General features: G+C 43.4%; 1 protein-coding gene and 1 long non-coding RNA gene across 4 annotated transcripts in view; one reads left to right on the top strand and one right to left on the bottom strand.

Annotated features, from left to right (window-relative positions):
* Positions 1 to 217: 217 nt before the first annotated feature.
* On the bottom strand, positions 218 to 9,777 carry DYRK3 (dual specificity tyrosine phosphorylation regulated kinase 3). Its single transcript, XM_015099140.3, has 3 exons — positions 9,542 to 9,777; positions 7,431 to 7,542; positions 218 to 2,041 (listed from the first exon to the last, which is right to left on the bottom strand). The coding sequence occupies exons 1-3, from the start codon at positions 9,616 to 9,618 to the stop codon at positions 467 to 469; spliced, it is 1,764 nt and encodes a 587-aa protein (XP_014954626.2). The 5' UTR covers positions 9,619 to 9,777; the 3' UTR covers positions 218 to 466.
* Positions 9,778 to 9,900: 123 nt separating this feature from the next.
* Positions 9,901 to 22,763, top strand: part of LOC105609379 (uncharacterized) — a 29,966-nt gene continuing 17,103 nt past the window's right edge. For all 3 annotated transcript variants that reach the window (XR_009595789.1, XR_009595790.1, XR_009595788.1), the window contains exons 1-2: positions 9,901 to 9,970; positions 16,248 to 16,489. This is a non-coding gene — a long non-coding RNA (uncharacterized LOC105609379). The remainder of the gene's footprint in view (positions 9,971 to 16,247; positions 16,490 to 22,763) is intronic.

Raw genomic sequence — 22,763 nt, 5'->3', positions numbered from 1 at the left:
CACAGGAGAGCAGGCTGGGGCCAGAGATCTAGCTTTGGCTCTCACCTGTGACTACGGCTATGTCCCAGATTAACCCTCTGAACAGATGCTGAGGGAGTCTAGAAGTTAATGATCAGGATATACTTTCAGCATACCTTCTACCTTGAGAGAAAGAGATTTAAACCAACCGAATTTGATATGGAAGTTGATGCACGCCTGCCAGTAACAAAAGATGCACTGACCTATAAAAAGTCTTTTAATATATATTCCAGGATGGCCAATACAAGCTGGTTAGGTAATTTAGCCCTTGTGAAGAGTTCTTTTAACAGTCATATAAAAATGCTTTGCCTTATTTTTTTTTTTACAAAAAAGAAATCTACATTGACAAAAAACACATCCACGAATGGGCTTTTTTCCCTTTCCATTTTCAGGTTTGCAAGGTAATTAAAAATACATCCATACGCATCTCTGAGCACACTGCTGCCCATCAGTTAATCAGTTTTGGCAATACACTGCACAGAGGCATACCACCACTGGTCTCTGACATTAAATTAGCTTTGAGCTTATTGGCTATTCCTACAACTGGAGGCAACTTGGAACCCAGGCCCTGGAAAGCATTTGCAGGATTTACTACCCGTTTGCCTGACACCTTTTCAATGGTGAGAGGTCTAGGAACAGATTTGCTAATCCAAGGGTGTCTTAATGCTTGAGCCGGGGTCAAGCGGGCAGAGGGGTCCCAGTGGAGACATCGTTTCAGAAACTCTATAAATAAGTAGTCCTCACAGCCTTTCAGTGCTGTCACCCAATCTTTGCTGCCCGGGGGACCCCGCTTCTTACCCCTCCGGGAACGACCTCCCACAAGCACAGCCCTCCCATCGGCCTGCGTGGTCACAGAACAGTAGCGAGGCAGGCCCTTGGAGTTAATAAAGTACTTGGCACGTTTGGATTGTTCCAGAAGTTTTGCCGGTGGCATCCCCAGAAGTTCCATCATACAGGCCAGCTGGTCTCCTTCATCCTCTCCAGGGAAGAGCGGCTGTCCTGTTAAGAGTTCTGCAAGGATGCAGCCAAAGCTCCATATGTCAATGGGTGTGCTGTAGCGGCTTCCCAGGATGATCTCCGGGGCTCTGTAAAACCGAGACTGGATATAAGTGTACAGCTTCTGGTACTCGAAACAGCTGGAGCCAAAGTCAATGACCTTGGTTGCGCTGCGCCCGTGCTGTTTCAGGAGAATGTTTTCTGGCTTTAGGTCACAGTGAATGATCTTGTTTTTGTGGAGCGCATCCAGGGATTGTAAGATGGACTGAGCAAACTTGCGAACTAACTGGATGCTAAAGCCCTGGAACTTGTTTTTTTTAATGAGCTCATAAAGGTCTATGCTCAGCAATTCAAAGGCCATGCAAACATGGTTCCGGAATGTGAAACTTTCTAGCATGTGAATAACGTTCATGCTACCGGTTTTATCCTGCTTTTTAAGATGCTCCAAAATCCGGATCTCCTCGGCCGCTTGGCGATGGAAGCGCTTTTCATTGCGCACCATCTTCAGGGCCACGTACTGTCGAAGTTTGTGATCATAGACCCGGGCTACCTGCCCAAAACTGCCCTTGCCAATAATTTTCAGCACCTCATATCGATAAGCTAGATGGTCTCGAGGCACGTGAATATAGGACCCATCTGCATCGTCATACCCGCCGTTATTAGGACCACCAATAACTCCATGTCTTTTTTTGGCATTTGGACCCACAAAGTAAATTTCTGGATAATTGACAATTTCCAGCTTCTCATAAGCAGTGAGGTGATGCTTATATTGCTTCAGGGCCTGTTCTGGAGTCAGAGGCACCACTTTGGATGCTTTGGATGAACTGCTGGATTTCACTGTATTCAAACTATCCGAGCTTTTACCCTGAGAGGTGGTGGGAGAGCATTTTTCAGAATCGTTGATACCATCCGACTGAAGGTTGTCGGCTCTTCTGATGCCAAATTCTTGAAATAGCTGTTCTACCTTCATCTCGCCTCCATTCAGGAAGCGTTGAGTAGGATCTCTTGTTAAATGCTCAGTGGTGATCTATGGCAAAGAGAAACGAATCTATGTTAAAGTCACTAAAAACAGTGGAAGGACAAAAGAATCATCCCCTGGACTGAACAAAACAACAAAACATGTCCAGGTGTGTAGTTAAAAGACCCAAAAGTAAGATGAGAAAAGCAGGCGTCCCTAGAAACTTATGCTATGCTAATCTTTAGACTCCATGTCTATGGGCACCCCAACTCCCTACATATGTATTGCTTTGTTTCAGACAAGATGGCCATCTTACCATACTGTAAACATGCTAGATTCCTTCTAACAGGTGTGTCTTCCTACTGAGGATCTTTTCAATGCATCCACTTGAATCCTAGACTCTGTCAAAGCCCAATTCTCGTCCCCTCTCTCACCTACTCAAAGCTACTCCAAGCCCACACTAACTGTGGCTCCACTCACGTCTTAACTGTAGCTTTTCCATCTACCGTATAATCTGGCACCTGATTATATACATACTGCCCTACACTGTTCACACTTGTTTCAAGTATCTTCCCAAATCTTAAGGGCACGTATCAGGAGCAAAATAATGCATCTTACAGTGTTCGGTAAATGATAAAGGGACGGAGGCAGGATGTGAAGCCAGGGCTTCTGACTCCGTCAGAATGTCACTGTAACTTGGCGCCAGCTTCTCCTGGTGTCTGCTCTAACTCTCCAGTAGGGCCTGAGTGCTGATCGTGGCCTGCAATCAACCAAGGCCTCATCATCTACTCCCAGGGCCTCAAATAAACCATTCCATCTTTCTACCTCCCTTCACCCAATCACAAAAGTTCTAATCCAGAGAAGACTCTTGAGACCACTGAGGCCGATTCTTTCTGTATCTGACGAGGAACAGTGAGAATCCAAGGCCCCTGTGGAAAGGGGCCTTTCCTAAATAAAGACAGCCTCCTTTCCTTCTCTCTCTCCCAGGCTCACAGACACATGCACCGCTCTTCCTCAGCAATAGCCTACGCGACAGAGGCACGCAACTCTTTTGACTTGATTTTACATCACCTTTTTCTGCAAGGAACAGTAACCCACAGAAGAAAACTCTACTTATTGCATATCTCTGAAATAAGATTCTTTGAAAACAGAAGGGAGAAAAAGAGCAAAAAAACCAAACACCACAAAAAAGAGAAAAATGTAAGAAGGTGCTAAGAAGAAAATAAAGGGGAAAAAATGCTAAATCTGCTGTTCAAAAAAAAAAATTCCAGGATAGTTCCAAGAACAATTTTTTTTTAATGGATCTGAAGAACTGTACCCCTGATGTGTCTGAGAGCCTCTATGATCATTTCAGGGGAGCTCTGAGCTATAGTTATGATCTCTTAAAATATGATACAAATTATAAGGTAATGATCCAAAGTGGCCAAACATTTAAAAAACAGAACTGTAACAAGAGCTAAATAAACAACTCCTAATTATCTACATAAATAAAAATATAAATACAAACAAAGAAAGGGATGAAAAAAAATTAAATGTCAGCATATCTAGATAGACCCTAATTTAGCTACAAAAGCAGGATATTAGTTCCAGCCTGTTCCTTTTAGGTCCTATAATCAATTTAAACATTTATAGAGTACTGTAGTTACAAAATGAGGCATTGCACCATCTTACAAGCAAAGCAGCCAGTACAACTGTAGCCATACTTTGACATTGGGTTTCTAAATAAAGAGGCAAGATACGGACCAGGAGAGATCTCTGATACCAAAATAGAGAATGATCGCTAGTCAGAAAGTGCTAAAATGTAAACATAATGCAACATTTTTCTTATCATCAATTAAGTCAAATAATTACTCCTGTTTTTAGCGATGTTCACTACTACTATAAAAGTAGTAGTGAACAACTGAGATCACCAAAAAACGGGTTATCTCCAGGCTCTACAATCTATTAGGAGACATGCTTTGCTGAACTAAACAATTATAATTGTTTGATTTTAGCTAGATATACACAACAAAACCGAACATCTGCATGCATCTCAACCAGTTTTCCTTAACATTTTTATTATCTAACCTAAATGCATCTAAATATTTATTTACTCTAAAGTCTTGGGGACACATTCTTAAAAAATATGAAGTCAGAGGCCTTGATTGGGGTGGCTACACTGCTCAGAAACTGTTGGTCCCAGGACAAGCAAAACCTTTAGGCCAGTTTCTTAGCCCTGATTTCTCCATCTGTGAAGTGTGGATGATACCTCCTTGCAGCATGTTATGAGAATCAATTAATCATATATGTGAAAGACATTCACAAATGATAGAACAGGTTAAAAATACTGATAACAATTAGGGAAACTTCTCAACACAGTAAGGTTTAAACTCTGATACACCCTCCCTTCCCCATTTAGCTTATCTTTTCTCTCTGTGGTGCCTTCCTCTGTGGCTGCAGACTCCCCCTCCACCAGATGTCTGGCATTAAATATGCCTTCTGCTCCAAGAAGGGCTTCTTGATTGGGCTTCTCTTAGGATGCATGGGAACACTTCACCCACTTTCTCCCTCACATAAAACCTGCTTGCGATTTGCTATACAATTTAATGTGCTCTCCAGAGCTATTTGAACTTTAATAGAAGACTAATGTCTTAACCCAAAGGAATGACTCTCTAGGAACTTGACAAGCTGGTAGGAAAGCTATCTGTGGTCCAGGGTCCATCCCTGGCTACTTCACCTAACTCTGCCTACAAGGAAGGCTATCCTGGCTCTCAAGGTCTTCATTCCTGTTTGTGATCAAGAGAGGGTCTCAGCTTAATAAGAACAGATATACAACAGAAAATCAACTGCCATAGAACTATTACAATAAGGACTCATTTGGATTTGCTGGCTCGTGGTTTTTCCTTAAAACGAGCCTAAATCTCTCTCTCTCCAATCTAAGTATTGCTTTGCTCTCGGACTCACACAGGAGTGTCCAGATTCCCATGCTAAAGCTCTTCAGATACCTAAAAGGGTCGTTCTGCCCCACCGTTTTTCTGTAAACTCATCATCCCCCATGGCAACCTCCACCTCACACGGCTTGTGATCCCACGTTCTCAACACAGGCTGCACTTTGTGCAAGCGTGGCTCCCAGAACAAAACCCGACACTTCAGGTCTAGGCCCCCATGGATTGTCAAGTTCTGAATCTCCAATGCATCTGAAGAATTCCAGGAAGGAATTTTTCCACACAGGGAGGGGTTCTTTTCTTAGCTTTCTTTCCTTTCTCGTAAATAACTCAAATACTGGCCTGAATCAATTATGTATCAAATCTGCTGTGCTATAAATAAAATCTTTCTTTCATTGTTCTAGAAGAATCTACAATTCCACACACATGTTAAAGTAGTTATAGAACACCACCCTCTCACTCTCGACCCTAAATCTCTGCAACACAAAGCTAACCTATTAAAAGCCTAGGAGCATTTATCATTTACAATGAGAACGTAAGGCATCTCGGATAAACAACGAAGCTAAAAAATTTTGTGAAACGAGCAGTAGGGTCTTGGAGTCATGGCATAATGAGCTACAAGTGTCACTAAGAGGAAAAGCACTTTAAAAAACAAAGGTTTATTTCTTTTAAGTTTATCTGTTTATTTTTGGCTGAGCTGGGTCTTCATTGCTATGTGTGGGCTCACTCTCATTGCAGGGCACAGGCTCCTGGGTGCTGGCTCGGGGCTGTGGTACCCGGGCTTAGCTGCTCCACAGCAGGCAGTCTTCCTGGCCAGGGATTGAACCTGTCGCCTGCACTGGCACACGGATTTTTAACTGCTAGTCCACCAGGGAAGCCCTCAACAGTACTGTTTCAGCAAAGTTTGCAAAGACACTATTGGGTTAGAACATAAAACCTTGTGTTTCTGAAATTGTATTACTGTGAGTATCATAGAGTAAAAAAATTCATTTTGATCCTGAAACACAATTTAATTGCCCTACTAGACAGCTTCCCTGGTGGCTCAGATGGTAGTCTGCCTGCAATGCAGGAGACCTGGGTTTGATCCCTGGGTCAGGAGATCCCCTGAAGAAGGAAACAGCAATCCACTCCAGTGTTCCTGCCTGGAAAATCCCATGGATGGAGGAGCGTGGTGGGCTACACCCCATGGAGTCACAAACAGTCAGACATGACTAAGCAACTGACACGCACACAGTGATTAGCACTGGCCAAATAACAGCCAGTGCTAAAGTTAAAATGGCCTATTATCTATATTCAGTTATCATCTCCAAATTCTCTAGCGTTCTTTCCAAAATACTGTATATTAGAAATAATTATGCGATTTTACTTTTAAAATATTTATAAACTATACATAATTTATATCAATTAATAAATGATTTAGCTCTTAATTTAAAAAATTAGTTAAAATGTATTTTAAGTCACATGATGACCAACTGCAAAAGTTTCCTATAGAGATATGCTAATTGTCAGCAAGTAACTGAGAAATCTGATCACCAACACAAGGACTACATACATGGTTCTGGAGTTTTCAGAAGTTTTTATATATTATAAAAATAAGCCGGCAGAGAATGGAAAGGAAACTTATTGCACTCCAGAAAGGAGATTAAAAATAGAGTTACCGGCCTTCCAAATATATTTAGCCCATATTCTGTAATATTACTAGCCTTGAAAGCCGTGAAAAAGTTGATTTTTAGTGGCAAAGCTGACAAAACAGCTGGGAAGGACTATGAAAAATGCAACCAGTTCTTTATATAGAAATAATTTTAGGTCTTAAACAGAAATATGAAGGAGAATTATTGATAAATTAATCAGCTCAATTATTCAATTTGTTCATTAGATGACATGCAGCAAATTTTAAAACCACAGGATAGCTTCTCCCTGCCATGGAACTTGTCCAAACCCCATTCTCCCTACCACTCTATGTGTGCCAAGGGAATAAGAATTAGTTTTTATTATTACCTTAATAAAATGGTATCAAAAGCTAAATGTCTGCAAGCTCCAAAATGAATAAATGCATTAAAACCAAACTGTACTGTTCAAGTTTTATTTATGATCTATGAAATGGTTCTCTTAAGCATACTAAGAAGCTAGGACTGCATTTCTACCTTGCAGAAAAAAACATACCTCTAAGTTCAGAGGTATTTCCTGTTCCTTGTTTCTGTTAAAATGAGCCATCATAATACACTCCATATATTTATCAATCTATTAAAAAAAATAACCATTATCTAGACAAAAGTAGCATGCTATTTTTTTTTCCTACTTATCCCAGTGATTGGAAGGAATAAATACATGGGTTCCAAATCAAAATCATTCTGAAAAGCTAAACTTGGACCTCAGAACCTGTTATTTCAAAGTTAAGAGAAACCAAAAAGAAACCAAAAAAAAAAAAGCCTGGGTTAACCAGTGAGACATAACTGTACCTTGATCATTCAAAGTAGATCTTCCTCCTTTACAGAAGGACCATTAAAGCTCAAAGCATTACTTCATTTACTTACATTTAGTCTTCTGGGTAGAGGCGGTTCAGAAGGATTGCAGGGTACATTTGAACAGGGTGGGCATTTGGTTTCATCATTCATCATGAAGGTATCATAGACACCATCCCCCAATCTAGTTGAAAAGATTACAGATAAAATCTGTCAGTAACTAAAGTAAATAAATTTGTATTTCCCAAACACCTTGTGTTTTAACTACTTCTTATCTTCTACAAAGAATAATTGATACAAGCAAATGTCCACTCTGTACCTACACTTCTGTGTGTACAACAGACAGCTAGTGGGGACCTGCAGTGTCCATATACACAGGGAGCTCAGCCGGCACTGTGATGACCTAGGGGGCGGGACTGGGGCGGGGTTAGGGCGGGAGGGGATGTATGTGTACCTGTGGCTGATTCACACTGCTGTACAGCAGAAACTAACACGACATTGTAAAGCAAGTGTATCCCCACAAAAATGTTTATGGTGGGAAAAAAAATGTTCACTTCGAATTTTGGCACTGAACACCAACTAGAGAGGAAGCAAAGGAAGAGAGGAAATTCAACTTTTCTCTTTTTGTAGCTAAAAAAATAAAAGTATTTCTAGGTTTGTATTCTGAAATAGTTAAAAATAATTCTTACTTTCTGAATGTTGTTAAGGATAGGGACTATCAAAGGATCTCATTTAACTTACTACTTGAAAACGAAGACTAGTTTAAATACTGAAGCCTAAAAGCTAACTAGAACAAACAAGACGGAGGACTATATTTTCAAAGACATGGATTTTAATTTCAGCTCTAAAACTGGCTACACCAGCTCCCTCTCTGAGCCATTTTCAACATATTCGTAAAGGGAAGAATAGTTCCATTCTACACCTTTCTGGGTCTTACAAGCAAGGAATAAAAGGCCTTCTTAGGGCTGCCTTCTCTTTACTTGCCTACTTAACATCTATCTAATTTATAGAAAAATACAGTGACTTCTACAGCAAATACTAAAGAAATTCTCTAAATTACAAGCATTTCACATCTTTATCCACTTAATTTTCCAGTGGATGGTGGAAACTAAATGCCAAGTGATTACAGATTATTTCTCTGTACTTTAAAACTGTGTCTCCACCTCTGGAAGGGAACCCAAAAGATGGAGAAGATTTCTTTAATCCACAAGATGGCCCTGAATAATGTACTTCATCTGCCACCAAGAACACAGATTTCCAGTAACACACATCAGCACTTCATTGTATCATTTGTACATGATATACTATGAATGCAATGATAATGACCCAGCTGCCAGGAAGAACGTTTTTAATCTTTAAAAGCACGCTGCAATAATTCAGTGGCTTGTAAAAACTGTTTCGCAGAATTAGTTCTAGAGTTTTCTTAATCAATGTGTTACAGAAATAGAAGTTTTTTAAAAGCTCAAAAAACAAACCCTAACAACCCACTACAAATATTTTTGGAATGTTCTCTTTTTAAAAAACAGTCACGTTCTGATAGAATAATGTCTTTAATGGGGACTGCTTCGCTGACAAGAACCAAAAATTCTGGATGCGACTGATTCTTTGCCAACAGCAGGAATAAAACAAACACAATGGGACAGACGTCCACATTTACAGAGAAAGACAGATGGAAGACCTACAAGATTTCCTATAAAGAGCCAAAGGAAGTGTCCAAGCAAATGAAGTGGGGAGCGGGGCGGGGGGAGCGGTCCCTTCTATTAAGGTGTAAAATACAATGCAAGGTGGAGAAACTCTCAAAACAGGATCCACAGAAAAGCCCTACCGGGCAGAGCCCCTCACCTGCACGCCGAGGCCAGACCACACCCCTCACGGCAAAGTCCTCGGTTATCCCTGTTTATCCCCCCCAGTTTGCTAAGAAGCCCCACCAAAAGTCCCAGCTTCTCGGACTTCTTGACCGTACATCCCCGATCGAGGGATTCAGAGAGAACCCCAGGGTGGGAATTATTTCCCTGGCCTCCTCCCTCACGGGGCTCGGGAGGAAGGCAGCGTGTGGAGAAGAAGGCGGCGGGCCAGAGACCCTTCCCTAACCCTCCCGCTGGGGGTTCGCTCAGCCTCCAGCGCGCCCATCCCCGCCCCGCTCACCGGGACGCCCCAGCCCGTTACGCCCGCGGCGCCGTTACCTCCGCTGCTGCGGCGGGAGTGCGGCCCCCGGCGGCCCCTCATCCTTCCGCCCGGGCCCGCGAGCCGTGCCTCCCATCCCGCAGCTCGGGACCCCGCTGTGGGGAGGGGCGGCGGTTGGAGAGGCGGGCGGGCGGGCGGCGTCCACCTGCGCCGCGGCGGCTGCCTCCCGGGCCGCGACGCTGCCCCGGGAACTCTCGTCTGGACACGGGCACTCCGCGCGCGTTCTCTCGGAACTGGCCCGGGTCGGGAAGAGCCAGAGGAGCAGCTAGGGAGGGAAGCGGGCGGGGGAGCGACGCAGTCGCCTAGCAACCGCGGCACGCCCCGGGAAACGCCTCTGCGCAAGTACGCGGTGACGCACGGGGGCGGGGCCGAGCGTCCCCCGCCTCGGGGCGCGCCTCCGGGAAGCGCCTGTGGAGAAACCTCAGGAGGTAGGGAGCGGGAGGCTGCTTTCAGGGCGGCGGAGGTCCTCTGGCGGCAGTCTGAGGGCTGGGGGCCGGGACTGTGGAGGGAGAAAGGCCCTGACGGAGGGTTTGTGAAGTAACCGCCCTCGCTTTCCGAAGTGCCGCTGGCCCGTCACGGCCATCTATGCCTTAGTACGTTTCAGCTTGGAGTTCTAAAACCTCCCTTGAATATCAATTTTAAAAGAATGGGGGGGGGGGGAAGGGTACTGTGTCAGACTGACGGGGCATCCCTCCGGAGGGTAATGAGTTAACGAAGAAAAGCAATAATAAACCCATTTTGTCTGTGACACTACCGGCGCGACGAACGTTTTCATTTAACCATACCAGATGACATCCCACTTTTATATAGATTTAACTAGGAATTATATAATTAAAGCTGAGGTTGGTCCGATTCCCCTGCCACGGATGCCACGGGCTGGTATGGCTCAGAGCCATATTAAAGATGAAGAAACTGAGGCCAGAGACGATCACGTGGTTGGCGAAGCCTTAAGCTAAAACGTCTCCAGCTTCCCAGGCTTTCTCCTGGTGCGCCAGACGCCGCCTGAAGGCTCTTCTGGTCTTTCTGCTTGGAATGGCTGGGATTTTTCCCCCCTTCCTTTTCTGAAACGTTAAAACACTTTGGCAACACCAAGGTTAGGCGGGTTTGTCTAGTTGGGATGAAAGTGAAAGGGAAGAAGTTTACAACAGAAGAACAGAAGTGTTGTTTTCTCCAGCGTGACATCCAGTCGGATTTCCTAAACCTACAAAGCACGAGGCAGGCCAGCTGACCCTTGAGGTAGAGAACTAAACGTTGTGGAAATGCCGAATATGCGCGCCACCTGGTGGGGCCTCGGGACTCATTGCTCCGGTCCTGCAGAACATAGTCCATAAATCTGAAAATTTCCATCCAAGGCTCATTTCCGTGTGACTAAAAATCATATTCCCTATTCCCATGCCTTTAAGTAAGTGAAGTCGCTCTGTCGTGTCCGGCTCTTTGCGACCCCATGGACTGTAGCCCGCCAGGCTCCTTCGTCCATGGGATTTTAGGCAAGAGTACTGGAGTGGGTTTCCTTCTCCAGCCTTTAAGTAGAAATGCCCTTAAAATCCAAAAGCTCTTCACTTTAAAAACTAATGAAGTGTCGGTTTGGGGAACTTCACTTTGTGATCAGTGTTTCTTTAGACTATGATATAAATATGAATTCAAAGGTTTTCTACCATGATGATTTAAATTTTTCTAATCTTATGAATAGACGTTTTTTAACCGCGTCCAACCCCTCCCCCACCCTTCCGAAGCTAGAGCAGCCCTGCTTTCACATGGGTTTGTATTTGAACTCCGACAGAAGCTTGTTTGAAGGAAAAGTCCCATGGCAGCAAAAGGTTTGGACAAGATTGCGAAATTCTGTTTAATTATTGTTCTTAGTACTTCTGTGGACACCTCAGACCACTTTAGTGCCTTGAACATTTGAATGGGACTTGCCTCAACAAGTTTGCTTACCTCATTCTGAATCATTGACCTTTAGACTTCTCTGGTGGCTTAGACGGTAAAGCGTCTGTCTGCCTGCAATGCGGGAGACCCAGATTCAATCCCTGGGTTGGGAAGATCCCCTGGAGAAGGAAATGGCAACCCACTCCAGTACTGTTGCCTGGAACATTCCATGGACTGAGAAGCCTGGTAGGCTACAGTCCATGGGGTCGCAAAGAGTCGGGCACGACTGAGCAACTTCACTTTCACTTTCCAAGTCTGTTTCAAGACATATCTGCTTCAGCCTTGAAGCATTCCTACTCTTCTTCCTGCCCCTGAGGTGGGAAGCACAGAGACTCCTTTATCTTTAGTCTGTTGACCTTAAGGTCAAGGGAGCAAGGATTCCTTGAGGGTGCTGGAACTTTATGAGTCTCTGACCTTAGTGACCCAAGTAATTTCTTCAGAGCCCCTGTTTCGTAACAGTGTAACTGGATTAAAGCCCAGTGAGGGAGCTAGCAGGAGCCTCCATACTGAGTTCACCCCTTGGTGGGTGTTGAGCCACAAGACCCAACCAAGTCAGAGAGAAGTGTCACACGAGTGTATGTGCCTCAGTTCTTTGTCTCGTCACAACAAAGATTTGAAGTGACGGACATTAAAGCCCTCGGTGCATCACGGCTCTCCGGTCTTGGACAAACTGTGTTATATTCAGTGTTACAGCTCTATTTTATTTAGAAGATAGCAGAGTAATACATCCTTGAAGCGTGAGGGCATGCCAACTCAAAGACTTGAAGAGAAGAGAGTGGAGGAGTGCGTGGGAGAGAGAGGAAGAGAGAGAGAGAAAGAGAGAGAGAGAGTGAAAGAATGCACACACGCAGGAGAGAGAGAGCGAGCGAGCGAGCAAGGCTTTGGCTCCTCCTTTTATATGTTTTTCCTCCCCCTGGGCCTGCCCTGTGCAAATTGGGCTTAGCCAGGAGTGCTGTTTGTTCTACCTGAAGTCTTCACTCTGGTCCTCAGACCTTCTTTTGTTCTATTTTCGCGGGCTTTTCCCTTCTTTGTCTTTTAGCCACCACCATTTTGGACTCCTTTTCCCTATTCTACCTACCTAACATTCCCCTCTCAAGAGATGGGAGGCCCAATTCTTTGGGAATAGAGGCATCGAGGTCTTTCTGGCTACTTCCTGCTGAACTGGGGCGGCGAGGGGTATTGGGCCTCCCCCTCTTGCTAGTCTCAAGCCTCAAGAGTCCTTATAGCGGTGTCCATCTAAGGGTGTGATATTTTTCGTGGTCGGCTGTAGTTTTATATCTTTGTTGAACTGGCACTGCATGTTGTAGCTGGTTGACCTGGGCAAAACAGGTTAGACAATTGACAGTACATGGAATAATCATAAGCATCATCAACATAGCATAACAAGGACTAGTAGGGGCATTAGCCAATTTTAAATTCACATTGCCAGGATGGCTCAAGTCCCTCCTTGTTCAGGGATCAGAAGATCTATCTCTTGTCTGTTTCGGAGTACAATCTCTGTCAAGCTGTGTTGGCTGTTTAGAGCTATCCTGAGAAATCTTATCCCCAGAAACTAGATTTTGGGGGTGTTCATTAGAATGGCACTCATTGATAGTCCTGAATAGGTATCTGAGATCTCCCAGGGGCTCACAGGTGTATTGAGTGTCCTCTTCTGTCTTCTTCCATGGCTTGACTCATGAGTAGTGATGGGCACCGCTATAAGGACTCTGAGGCTGGAGACTAGCAAGAGGGGGAGGCCCAATACCCCCTCGCCACCCCAGTTCAGCAGGAAGTAGCCAGAAAGACCTCAACGCCCCTATTCCCAAAGAATTGGGCCTCCCATCTCTTGAGGGGGGAATGTTAGGTAGGAAGAATAGGGAAACGGAGTCCAAAATGGCGGTGGCTAAAAAACAAGGAAGGTCAAAGGAAGGTCCAAGGACCAGAGTGAAGACTTCAGGTAGAACAAACAGCACTCCTGGCTAAGCCCAATTTGCATAGAGCAGGCCCAGGTGGAAGAAAACATATAAAAGGAGAAGCCAAAGCGCTTTCTCTCCCTCTCCCGCGTGCGTGCGCTCTTCCTCTCTCTCTCTCCCTCTCCCGCGTGCGTGCGCTCTTTCTCTCTCTCTCTTCCTCTCCCGCGTGCATGCGCTCTTTCTCTCTCTCGCTCTCTCTCTCTCTTCCTCTCTCTGTCTCTCTCTCCCCCACGTGCTCTTCCACTCTCTTCTCTTCAAGTCTTTGGGTTGGCATGCCCTCACGCTTCGAGGATGTATTCTCCTGCTATCTTCTAAATAAAATAGAGCTGTAACACTGATTTGCCTAAGAGCTATAACACGGTTTGTCCAAGACCCGAGAGCTGTGATGTGCCAAGGACTTTAATGTCCGTCACTCCAAATTTTTGTTGTGACAAGACAAAGAACTGAGGAACATACACTCGCGTGACAGAAGGAAGGATTTATTACTTGCAGCAAGTAAGGAGAACACTGGGGATCTTCCTCAAAGCAGTGTCTCCCAGAACTGCAAAATTGGGGAAGTTTTAAGTATATTCATGAAAGGGCTTGGGTGGTTGACAGAGTTCAAGCTTTAGTTGATTGAAGTCACAGTTTATAAAAGGTCAACATCATTATCCTTTAGGTTCCAGTAGATCTGGTTGTTGAGCACTTCAGGTTAATCTTTGTCATTGGAAGAACTGGGAGTCTTTACAATTTCTCTTGCCTAATAACAGGCAATGTTTCTTCATTCTTTTCTTCTCTTAAGATTATTAATTACTGAGACCTGCTCAAGGGCAAACATTGTGGCCAGGCTTAGATCACCAAATGGCTTTGGTCAAGAAAGCCATGCCTGGTTCTCTTTCAAGGACCATCCTACCCTATCTGCTTACACTCCTAAGCTCCACCTAAGAGTGGTTAATATTTCCATTGTCTCTCTCAGGGCAGCTACAGCCAGATTTACCTATTATGGATTGGCTAAATATCATACAAGACACTTGCCTGCTTGTTGAAGCCAGTTTTAATGTATTTGCAAAATAAGGAACCTATAATAAATAAACAAAACAAAAAAGGAACTATTCCTGAGTCTTCAAAGATCAAAGCATTCAGAATGGGATTATAACAGTTTTAAATGTATAGATTAAGAAAATATTCCTGTAAGCACATGCACCTGAAATTTTGTGATGAAAAGCCTGTTGGTGGTTTAGGTTTGAATTCATCTCAGTTCAGTTCAGTTGCTCAGTCGTGTCCGACTCTTTGCTACCCCATGGACTGCAGCACGCCAGGCCTCCCTGTCCATCACCAACTCCCAGAGTTTACTCAAATTCATGTCCATTGGGTCGGTGATGCCATCCAACCATCTCAAACCTCTGTCATCCCCTTCTCCTCATGCCTTCAATCTTTCCCAGCATCAGGGTCTTTTCCAGTGAGTCAGCTCTTTGCATCACGTGGCCAAAATTTTGGAGTTTCATCTTCAGCATCAGTTCTTCCAATGACTATTCAGGACTGATTTCCTTTAGGATGGACTGGTTGGATCTCCTTGCAGTCCAAGGGACTCTCAAGAGTCTTCTCCAACACCATGGTTCAAAAGCATCGATTCTTCAGCACTCAGCTTTCTTTATAGTCCAACTCTCATATCCATACATGACTACTGAAAAAACCATAGCCTTGACTAGACAGCAAAGTAATGTCTCTGCTTTTTAATATGCTATCTAGGCTGGTCATAACTTTCCTTCCAAAGAGTAAGTGTTACTTCCAAGGAGTAACTGCCCCATACTGCACTACTGTTTCTTGATTGCTCCTCCTTTCTTTCTTCAATCCATCTCTTCCCTGATTACCAACTGTTTGAATCTGCCCATTGGAATTCAGGGAAGGTCAAAGAGGCTGAATGATGCCTATTTCTTACAGACAAGAAACTGGTGACATGGAAAGGATTTGTACTTGGGAGGGCCCCACAGCAGACCCATAGAGGCCTTCATGGTTTCACTTGCGTGCTTCCTCCCTCCTCTCTCTCTTCCCCAGGCTTTGAAAGTTCCCCCTATTAATCCTTCTGAATCTTGAAAACAACAACAAAACAAATAAAATCTACTTGTGTCTTCCAATACTGTAGACACTTTGTTCTAGATCTCCTAAATCCTGAAGTTTGTCTTTCTTAATCCCTAACCCAGAAATCTTTATCTTTTCCCCAAATATCTGTCACTTCTCACTTACTCTTCCCAATGTAGTTCCACCTACATGACTGAAGGGACATATGAAACTACATTTCCGAATTCTTAAAACCTAACTAGGACTCTTTCTAATATAATTACCATTAATTAAGTCTATTATTTTCTAGGTACCATCTGAAGTACTTTATATATTTTTTCTCATTTAAATCTTATGCAAGTCCTGTGAGATAGGTATTATCCCCACTTAACACTTGAGAAGACATTCTCAAAGATGAGTGACTTGTGCAGGTTCACACAGCTGGTGTGTGGAGTCAACTGAAAACTGTCACACCAGCTGGCACTACAAAAATGAAGTCTCTAGCCACTGCAGTTGCTGACCTTCAATACATCCTGAAAGGAGTTTAGGGTAGAGATCAGGAATGAGGCATTCTGTGCTCTAGGAAAAGCTAGCACAACAGGCCTTCAGATAGTTAGACTTTGTCAGGAGAAGATTTTATGAGCCTGATTTCTTACATCTTCTCATATCTGGAGAATCACTAAAATCATTAATGGAAACATCTACTCCTCATGACTAGCAACAACATTCTGCCAAAATATGTGCTTGACCAATATCACATGTATACTGACATTTCTCTTTACCTCTTCAGAACAGTTCTTCTCAGTTATCTGCGAGGCTGTCTTCTGGGCTGAACTCCTCATCTACCCCAAACGAAATTGAACTCACAACTTTCATGTGCATTTTTTTTCCCCAGTCCATAGTTTTGACGACCATGAAGGGACCTAAAGGGAACTTCTCTCCTTTACCTAAACTCTGCAAGGAACTGGCATACTGGTATCAGCAGAGGCCTCTTATACCTATCCACCTCCTTGGAAATCCCAGATAATTTGGGTGAGTCTGTCCTGTTTCTTGGCCCTCTTGTATTGGTTGATGGTTTTGCGTTTCATTTGGAGGCATATAACAAGTACCCGCCCTCCTCAAATGAACGATATTGGTGGGGGGAGGTGGAGTCTGTTGAAAGACACTGGGAAAATACGCATCCAGTTGAAACTGAGTGGGGAGAAGCTGAAAGACACTGGGGTTTGCTCAATTGAAATTCACTGAGTGGTCTGGGCTGAGTGTTAGGTAAGAGACTAACTGATCTGACTCTTTCCCTCAATTTGGCTGCCTTTAGAATATGTTAAGATAAAAATGAAGATATTACAAGAGAGCTTTGTTCCAAAGAAGAGGGACAAGATCCCTCTCAGTCAGTTAAAGCTTTCTCAGCAACTGAGAAATTTATGGATTTCATACTGTGTAGTGGTCCCATAGGGAAACACACAAGTTAAAAGATTGCTCATCCAGAATTCATGTATAAGAATTGGTCATTCAGTGATCTGAGCATTCACAGTGGTCTTAGACCATTTGAGGGAGAAACTGAGCCATGTAAGGGGGCTAAAACAACTCTAGGGTGATGCCTAGAGGACTTAGCTAACAAGTACCTTGCTGGCCTACCACACAATTTTATTAGTAATCTTAGCCCTGACAAATTCAGCTTTAAAATGGGAAATAGAGACTCTCAAACAGAGAAGCGAGGAGTATCAGAAAGCCAGCCTCTGACTAACACCCCAGCCCCAGGTTTATGTATATACATAACTTATAACAAATACTTACTTAATTGGCGATTAAAGGAAAACTTTGCCCTGAAAATAGTCAATATGGGCTCCTTTATTGTGTACGCAGTTGTAACAGAAGACTGGGTTGATAAAACATCTCTTCAGAATTCTGACTCTTGAAGGAAGAGGTCCTTCTAGGAGCATTTGCTTTCTTCTCAATATGCCTTGAGACCAGGGTTCTCAGGAACAGTTACCTAGATCATCATTCCTGAGACAGGGGGAAGTAAGGAAGGAGGAGACCTTTTAAAATTTAACCTATTCCAATTGTTATAAACTGGTGAGTTTTATATTGTAATACCTGATTCATGACTAAGTTTTAAAATGAAACTATGAGATGTCTGATTGTATCTGTCTATGTGTGCACATATGTCTTTACATTTGGATGGTATTATCAAAGTTAATTTGTAAATGAGCTCTACTTAATTGGCTTAATTGCAAATTAACCACTTATAAAAATTCTCAGAAATATAAAATGAAACAGGCCAGGATGAACTTCAGGTTCGTGTGAACTATAAAATATTCAGTTATAAATTAATACCTGGAATTAAGGTTTGTTGATTTAATTAACACGTACATGTCTTAGAGTCATCAACATTAAGTATACCTTTATTGTACTTAGGCTTAATAAAAATCAAATGAGATTTTATTATAGCTGTTGCAAATTTGTTAGCAAGAAAAATAACTTGGTATAATAAAAAAAAAAGAAAAAGAACTTGGTATAATAAAATTTTTTTATAAATGAATTAAATGTAAATGAGAGAAGAAGTTTTTGGTGAACTCTTTAGAAAAATTGTTTCAGGAATCTCTATTTTAAAATACTCTCTCCAGATTTATTTTTTAATTTACTTATTTTTAATTGAATGATAATTGCTTTATGATATTAACCATATATATACAAATGTACCCTCCCTCTTAAAACTCCTTCCCACCTCCCACCCTTTCCCACCCTGCTAGATTGTTACAAAGCCCCAGTTTGTGTCCCCTGAGTCATATAGCAAATCTCCATTGGCTGTCTATTTACAAATGGTAGTGTATATGCTTGCATGCTCCTCTCTCCGCTCATCTCATCTTCTCCTTCCTCCTCCTGCCCCTGCTCATGTCCACAAGTCTGTTCTCTATGTCTGTGACTAGATTCATTTAGTTTGAAATGTTTATTTCCTCAGGCGCATTGGGTCTTTACTGCAGCATGTAGGACCCTCGTTGCATTGTACGGGATCTTTCATCACACCATGCCAAGACTCTCTAGTTGTGGCATGTGAGGTCAGCAGTTGCAACATGTGGGCTCCAGAAGAAATGGCTTCAGTAGTTGTGGCACAAGGGCTCTTTAGTTGTGGTGTGTATGCTTAGTTGCTCTGAGGCATGTGGGATCTTAGTTCCCTTTCCAGGGATTGAACTTGGATCCCCTGCATTGCATGTTGGATTCTTACACCAGGGAAGAACCCTGGCAACTTTAAGTTTTAAGTGAAGTGAAAGTCACTCAGTCGTGTCCGACTCTTTGTGACCCCAAGGACTATACAGTCCATGGAATTCTCCAGGCCAGAATACTAGAGTGGGTAGCCTTGCCCTTCTCCAGGGGATCTTCCCAACCCAGGGATCAAACCCAGGTCCTCTGGATTGCAGGCAGATTCTTTACCAGTTGAGCCACAAGGGAAAGTTGTGCTAAATAAGTTAAATGATGAAAGTATATTGAATACCTCAGTCATTCACGAATAAAACAAGATACTTAAACATTAGTTAATAATTATTGACTTTCTTTTATGGAGAAACTAAACCAAATATTTGGTGCCACATTGAGATATTTTCTATAAAAAGAGCACAGTTCTTTAGAAATTATTGCTGGTATTTATGTTTGCCAATTCACAGAATGAATATGTAAATGACAGTTCATAATTGCCTAGTTCTTAGTCTTCACTAGAAAGTAAGGTTTTAACAGGTGTGGATTCTAATTTAAATACATAATTTAAGCTACTAGAAATAATAAATGAAATGTTTCAGTATATAGTAGCAAAGTAGGAAGTGTGTTTTCAATAAATGAAGGTATGAGGAATGGAATTGCATTTTGTTAAGACATTACTTTGCCAACAAAGGTCCGTCTAGTCAAGGCTATGGTTTTTCCTGTGGTCATGTATGCATGTGAGAGTTGGACTGTGAAAAGCTCAGCGCGCAAGAATTGATGCTTTTGAACTGTGGTGTGGGGAAGACTCTTGAGAGTCCCTTGGACTGCAAGGAGATCCAACCAGTCCATTCTGAAGGAGATCAGCCCTGGGATTTCTTTGGAAGGAATGATGCTGAAGCTGAAACTCCAATACTTTGTCCACCTCATGTGAAGAGTTGACTCATTGGAAAAGACTCTGGTGCTGGGAGGGATTGGGGGCAGGAGGAGAAGGGGACAACAGAGGATGTGATGGCTGGATGGCATCACGGACTCGATGGACGTGAATCTGAGTGAACTCCGGGAGATGGTGATGGACAGGGAGGCCTGGCGTGCTGTGATTCATGGGGTCGCAAAGAGTTGGACACGACTGAGCGACTGAACTGAACTGAAGGGAAAGGAAATGCAAAAAAGCAAAATGGCTGTCTGAGGAGGCCTTACAAATAGCTGTTAAAAGAAGAGAAGCGAAAAGCAAAGGAGAAAAGGAAAGATATAAGCATCTGAATGCAGAGTTCCAAAGACTAGCAAGGAGAGATAAGAAAGCTTTCGTCAGCAATCAGTGAAAGAAATAAAGGAAAACAACAGAATGGGAAAGACTAGAGATCTCTTCAAGAAAATTAGAGATACCAAGGGAACATTTCATGCAGAGATGGGCTCAAAAAAGGACAGGAATGGTATGGACCTAACAGAAGCAGAAGATATTAAGAAGAGGTGGCAAGAATACACAGAACTGTACAAAAAAGAGCTTCATGACCAAGATAATCACGATGGTGTGATCACTCACCTAGAGCCAGACATCCTGGAATGTGAAGTCAAGTGGGCCTTAGAAATTATCACTATGAACAAAGCTAGTGGAGGTGATGGAATTCCAGTTGAGCTATTTCAAATCCTGAAAGATGATGCTGTGAAAGTGCTGCACTCAATATGCCAGCACATTTGGAAAACTCAGCAGTGGCCACAGGATTGGAAAAGGTCAGTTTTCATTCCAATCCCAAAAAAGGCAATGCCAAAGAATGCTCAAACTACTTCAGAATTGCACTCATCTCACATGCTAGTAAAGTAATGCTCAAAATTCTCCAAGCCAGGCTTCCAGCAATACGTGCACCGTCAACTTCCAGCTGTTCAAGCTGGTTTTAGAAAAGGTAGAGGAACCAGAGATCAAATTGCTGACATCCGCTGGATCATGGAAAAAGCAAGAGAGTTCCAGAAAAACATCTATTTCTGCTTTATTGACTATGCCAAAGCCTTTGACTGTGTGGATCACAATCAACTGTGGAAAATTCTGAAAGAGATGGGAATACCAGATCGCCGGACCTGCCTCTTGAGAAACCCGTATGCGGGTCAGGAAGCAACAGTTAAAACTGGACATGGAACAACAGACTGGTTCCAAATAGGAAAAGGAGTACGCCAAGGCTGTATATTGTCACCCTGCTTATTTAACTTCTATGCAGAGTACATCATGAGAAACGCTGGGCTGGATGAAGCACAAGCTGGAATCAAGATTGCCGGGAGAAATATCAATAACCTCAGATATGCAGATGACACCACCCTTATTGCAGAAAGTGAAGAGGAACTAAAAAGCCTCTTGATGAAAGTGAAAGAGGAGAGTGAAAAAGTTGGCTTAAAACTCAACATTCAGAAAACGAAGATTGTGGCATCTGGTCCCATCACTTCTTGGGAAATAGATGGGGAAACAGTGGAAACAGTGTCAGACAATTTTTGGGGGCTCCAAAATCACTGCAGATGGTGATTGCAGCCATGAAATGAAAAGACACTTACTCCTTGGAAGGAAAGTTATGACCAACCTAGATAGCATATTGAAAAGCAGAGATATTACTTTGTCAACAAAGGTCCGTCTAGTCAAGGCTATGGTTTTTCCTGTGGTCATGTATGGATGTGAGAGTTGGACTGTGAAGAAAGCTGAGCACCGAAGAATTGATGCTTTTGAACTGTGGTGTTGGAGAAGCCTCTTGAGAGTCCCTTGGACTGCTAGGAGATCCAGCCAGTCCATTCTAAAGGAGATCAGTCCTGGGTGTTCTTTGGAAGGACTGATGCTGAAGCTGAAACTCCAATACTTTGGCTACTTCATGTGAAGAGTTGAGTCATTGGAAAAGACCCTGATGCTGGGAGGGATTGGGGGCAGGAGGAGAGGGGGACAACAGAGGATGAGCTGGCTGGATGGCATCACCGACTCAATGGACGTGAGTTTGAGTGAACTCCGAGAGTTGGTGATGGACAGGGAGGCCTGGCGTGCTGTGATTCATGGGGTCGCAAAGAGTTGGACACGACTGAATGACTGAACTGAACTGACTGAAGGGAAAAGAAACCTGAATATTCACTGGAAGTCCTGATGCTGAAGCTGAAGCTCCAATACTCTGGCCCCCTGATGTGAAGAACAAGTTCACTGGAAAAGACCCTGATGCTGGGAAAGATTAAGGGCAGGAGAAGGGAGTGACACAGGATGAGATGGTTGGATGGCATCACCAACTCAATGGACATGAGTCTGAGCAAACTCTGGGAGACAGTGAAAGACAAGAAGGCCTGGTGTGCTGCAGTTCATGGGGTTGCAGAGTAGGACACGACTTGTCGACTTAACAACACAGGGAAAATAATTTTTGTCCTAGAGCTGTTTGTTTCTGGGTAGGGGAAAAAAAATAAGGGGTAGGGCTTCCCTGGTGGTTGAGTGGTTAAGAATCTGCCTTGCAATGCCAGGGACTTGGGTTTGGTCCCTGGTCTGGGAAGATGCCGTGGAGCAACTGAGCCTGTGCACCGCAACTACTGAGCCAATGCGCTAGAGCCCATGAACTATAACAGCTGAGCCTACCTGCTGCAACTAATGAAGCCTGTGCTCCCAAACTGCAGCGGGAAGCCACTGCCATGAGAAACCTGCTCACCACAGCTAGAGAATAGCTACTGCCCTCTGCAAATAGAGAAAGTCTCTGCACAGCAGTGAAGACTCAGCACAGCCACAAATTAAAACAAATAAAAACAGAGGACAAACTAATATGGATACAGAAAGTTATGGAAGGTTTATGGAAAAAGAAACACTTAGAAGTGTTTTGTGTATGGTCAGGCTAAGTTTAGAATAAATTTAACTGAGTAAATAAATTTTAGACATTTTTGTTGTTCAGTTGCTCAGTCGTGTGTGACTCTGCTACCCTATGCATGCTAGGTTTCCCTTCATCATCTCCCAGAGTTTGCTCAAACTCATGTCCGTTGAGTCAGTGATGCCATCCAACCATCTCGTCCTCTGTTGTCCTCTACGCCTCCTGCCTTCAATCTTTCCCAGCATCAGAGTTTTTCCTCATAAGTTAGCTCTTTGCATCAGGTGGCCAAAGTATTGGAGCTTCAGCTTCAG

This window comes from Ovis aries, chromosome 12 (genome assembly GCF_016772045.2).
Source record: "Ovis aries strain OAR_USU_Benz2616 breed Rambouillet chromosome 12, ARS-UI_Ramb_v3.0, whole genome shotgun sequence".
NCBI lineage: Eukaryota > Metazoa > Chordata > Mammalia > Artiodactyla > Bovidae > Ovis > Ovis aries.
This window is presented reverse-complemented; position numbering and strand designations above follow the sequence as displayed.

What these genes read in the sequence shown, in the direction of transcription:
- DYRK3 (XM_015099140.3), bottom strand. Translation starts at nt 9,618, where the DNA reads ATGGGAGGCACGGCTCGCGGGCCCGGGCGGAAGGATGAGGGGCCGCCG. An exon ending in CTCCCGCCGCAGCAGCGGAG is followed by an intron (nt 7,543 to 9,541) that starts GTAACGGCGCCG and finishes CTTTTCAACTAG; the next exon opens with ATTGGGGGATGGTGTCTATG. An exon ending in CTCTACCCAGAAGACTAAAT is followed by an intron (nt 2,042 to 7,430) that starts GTAAGTAAATGA and finishes TCTTTGCCATAG; the next exon opens with ATCACCACTGAGCATTTAAC.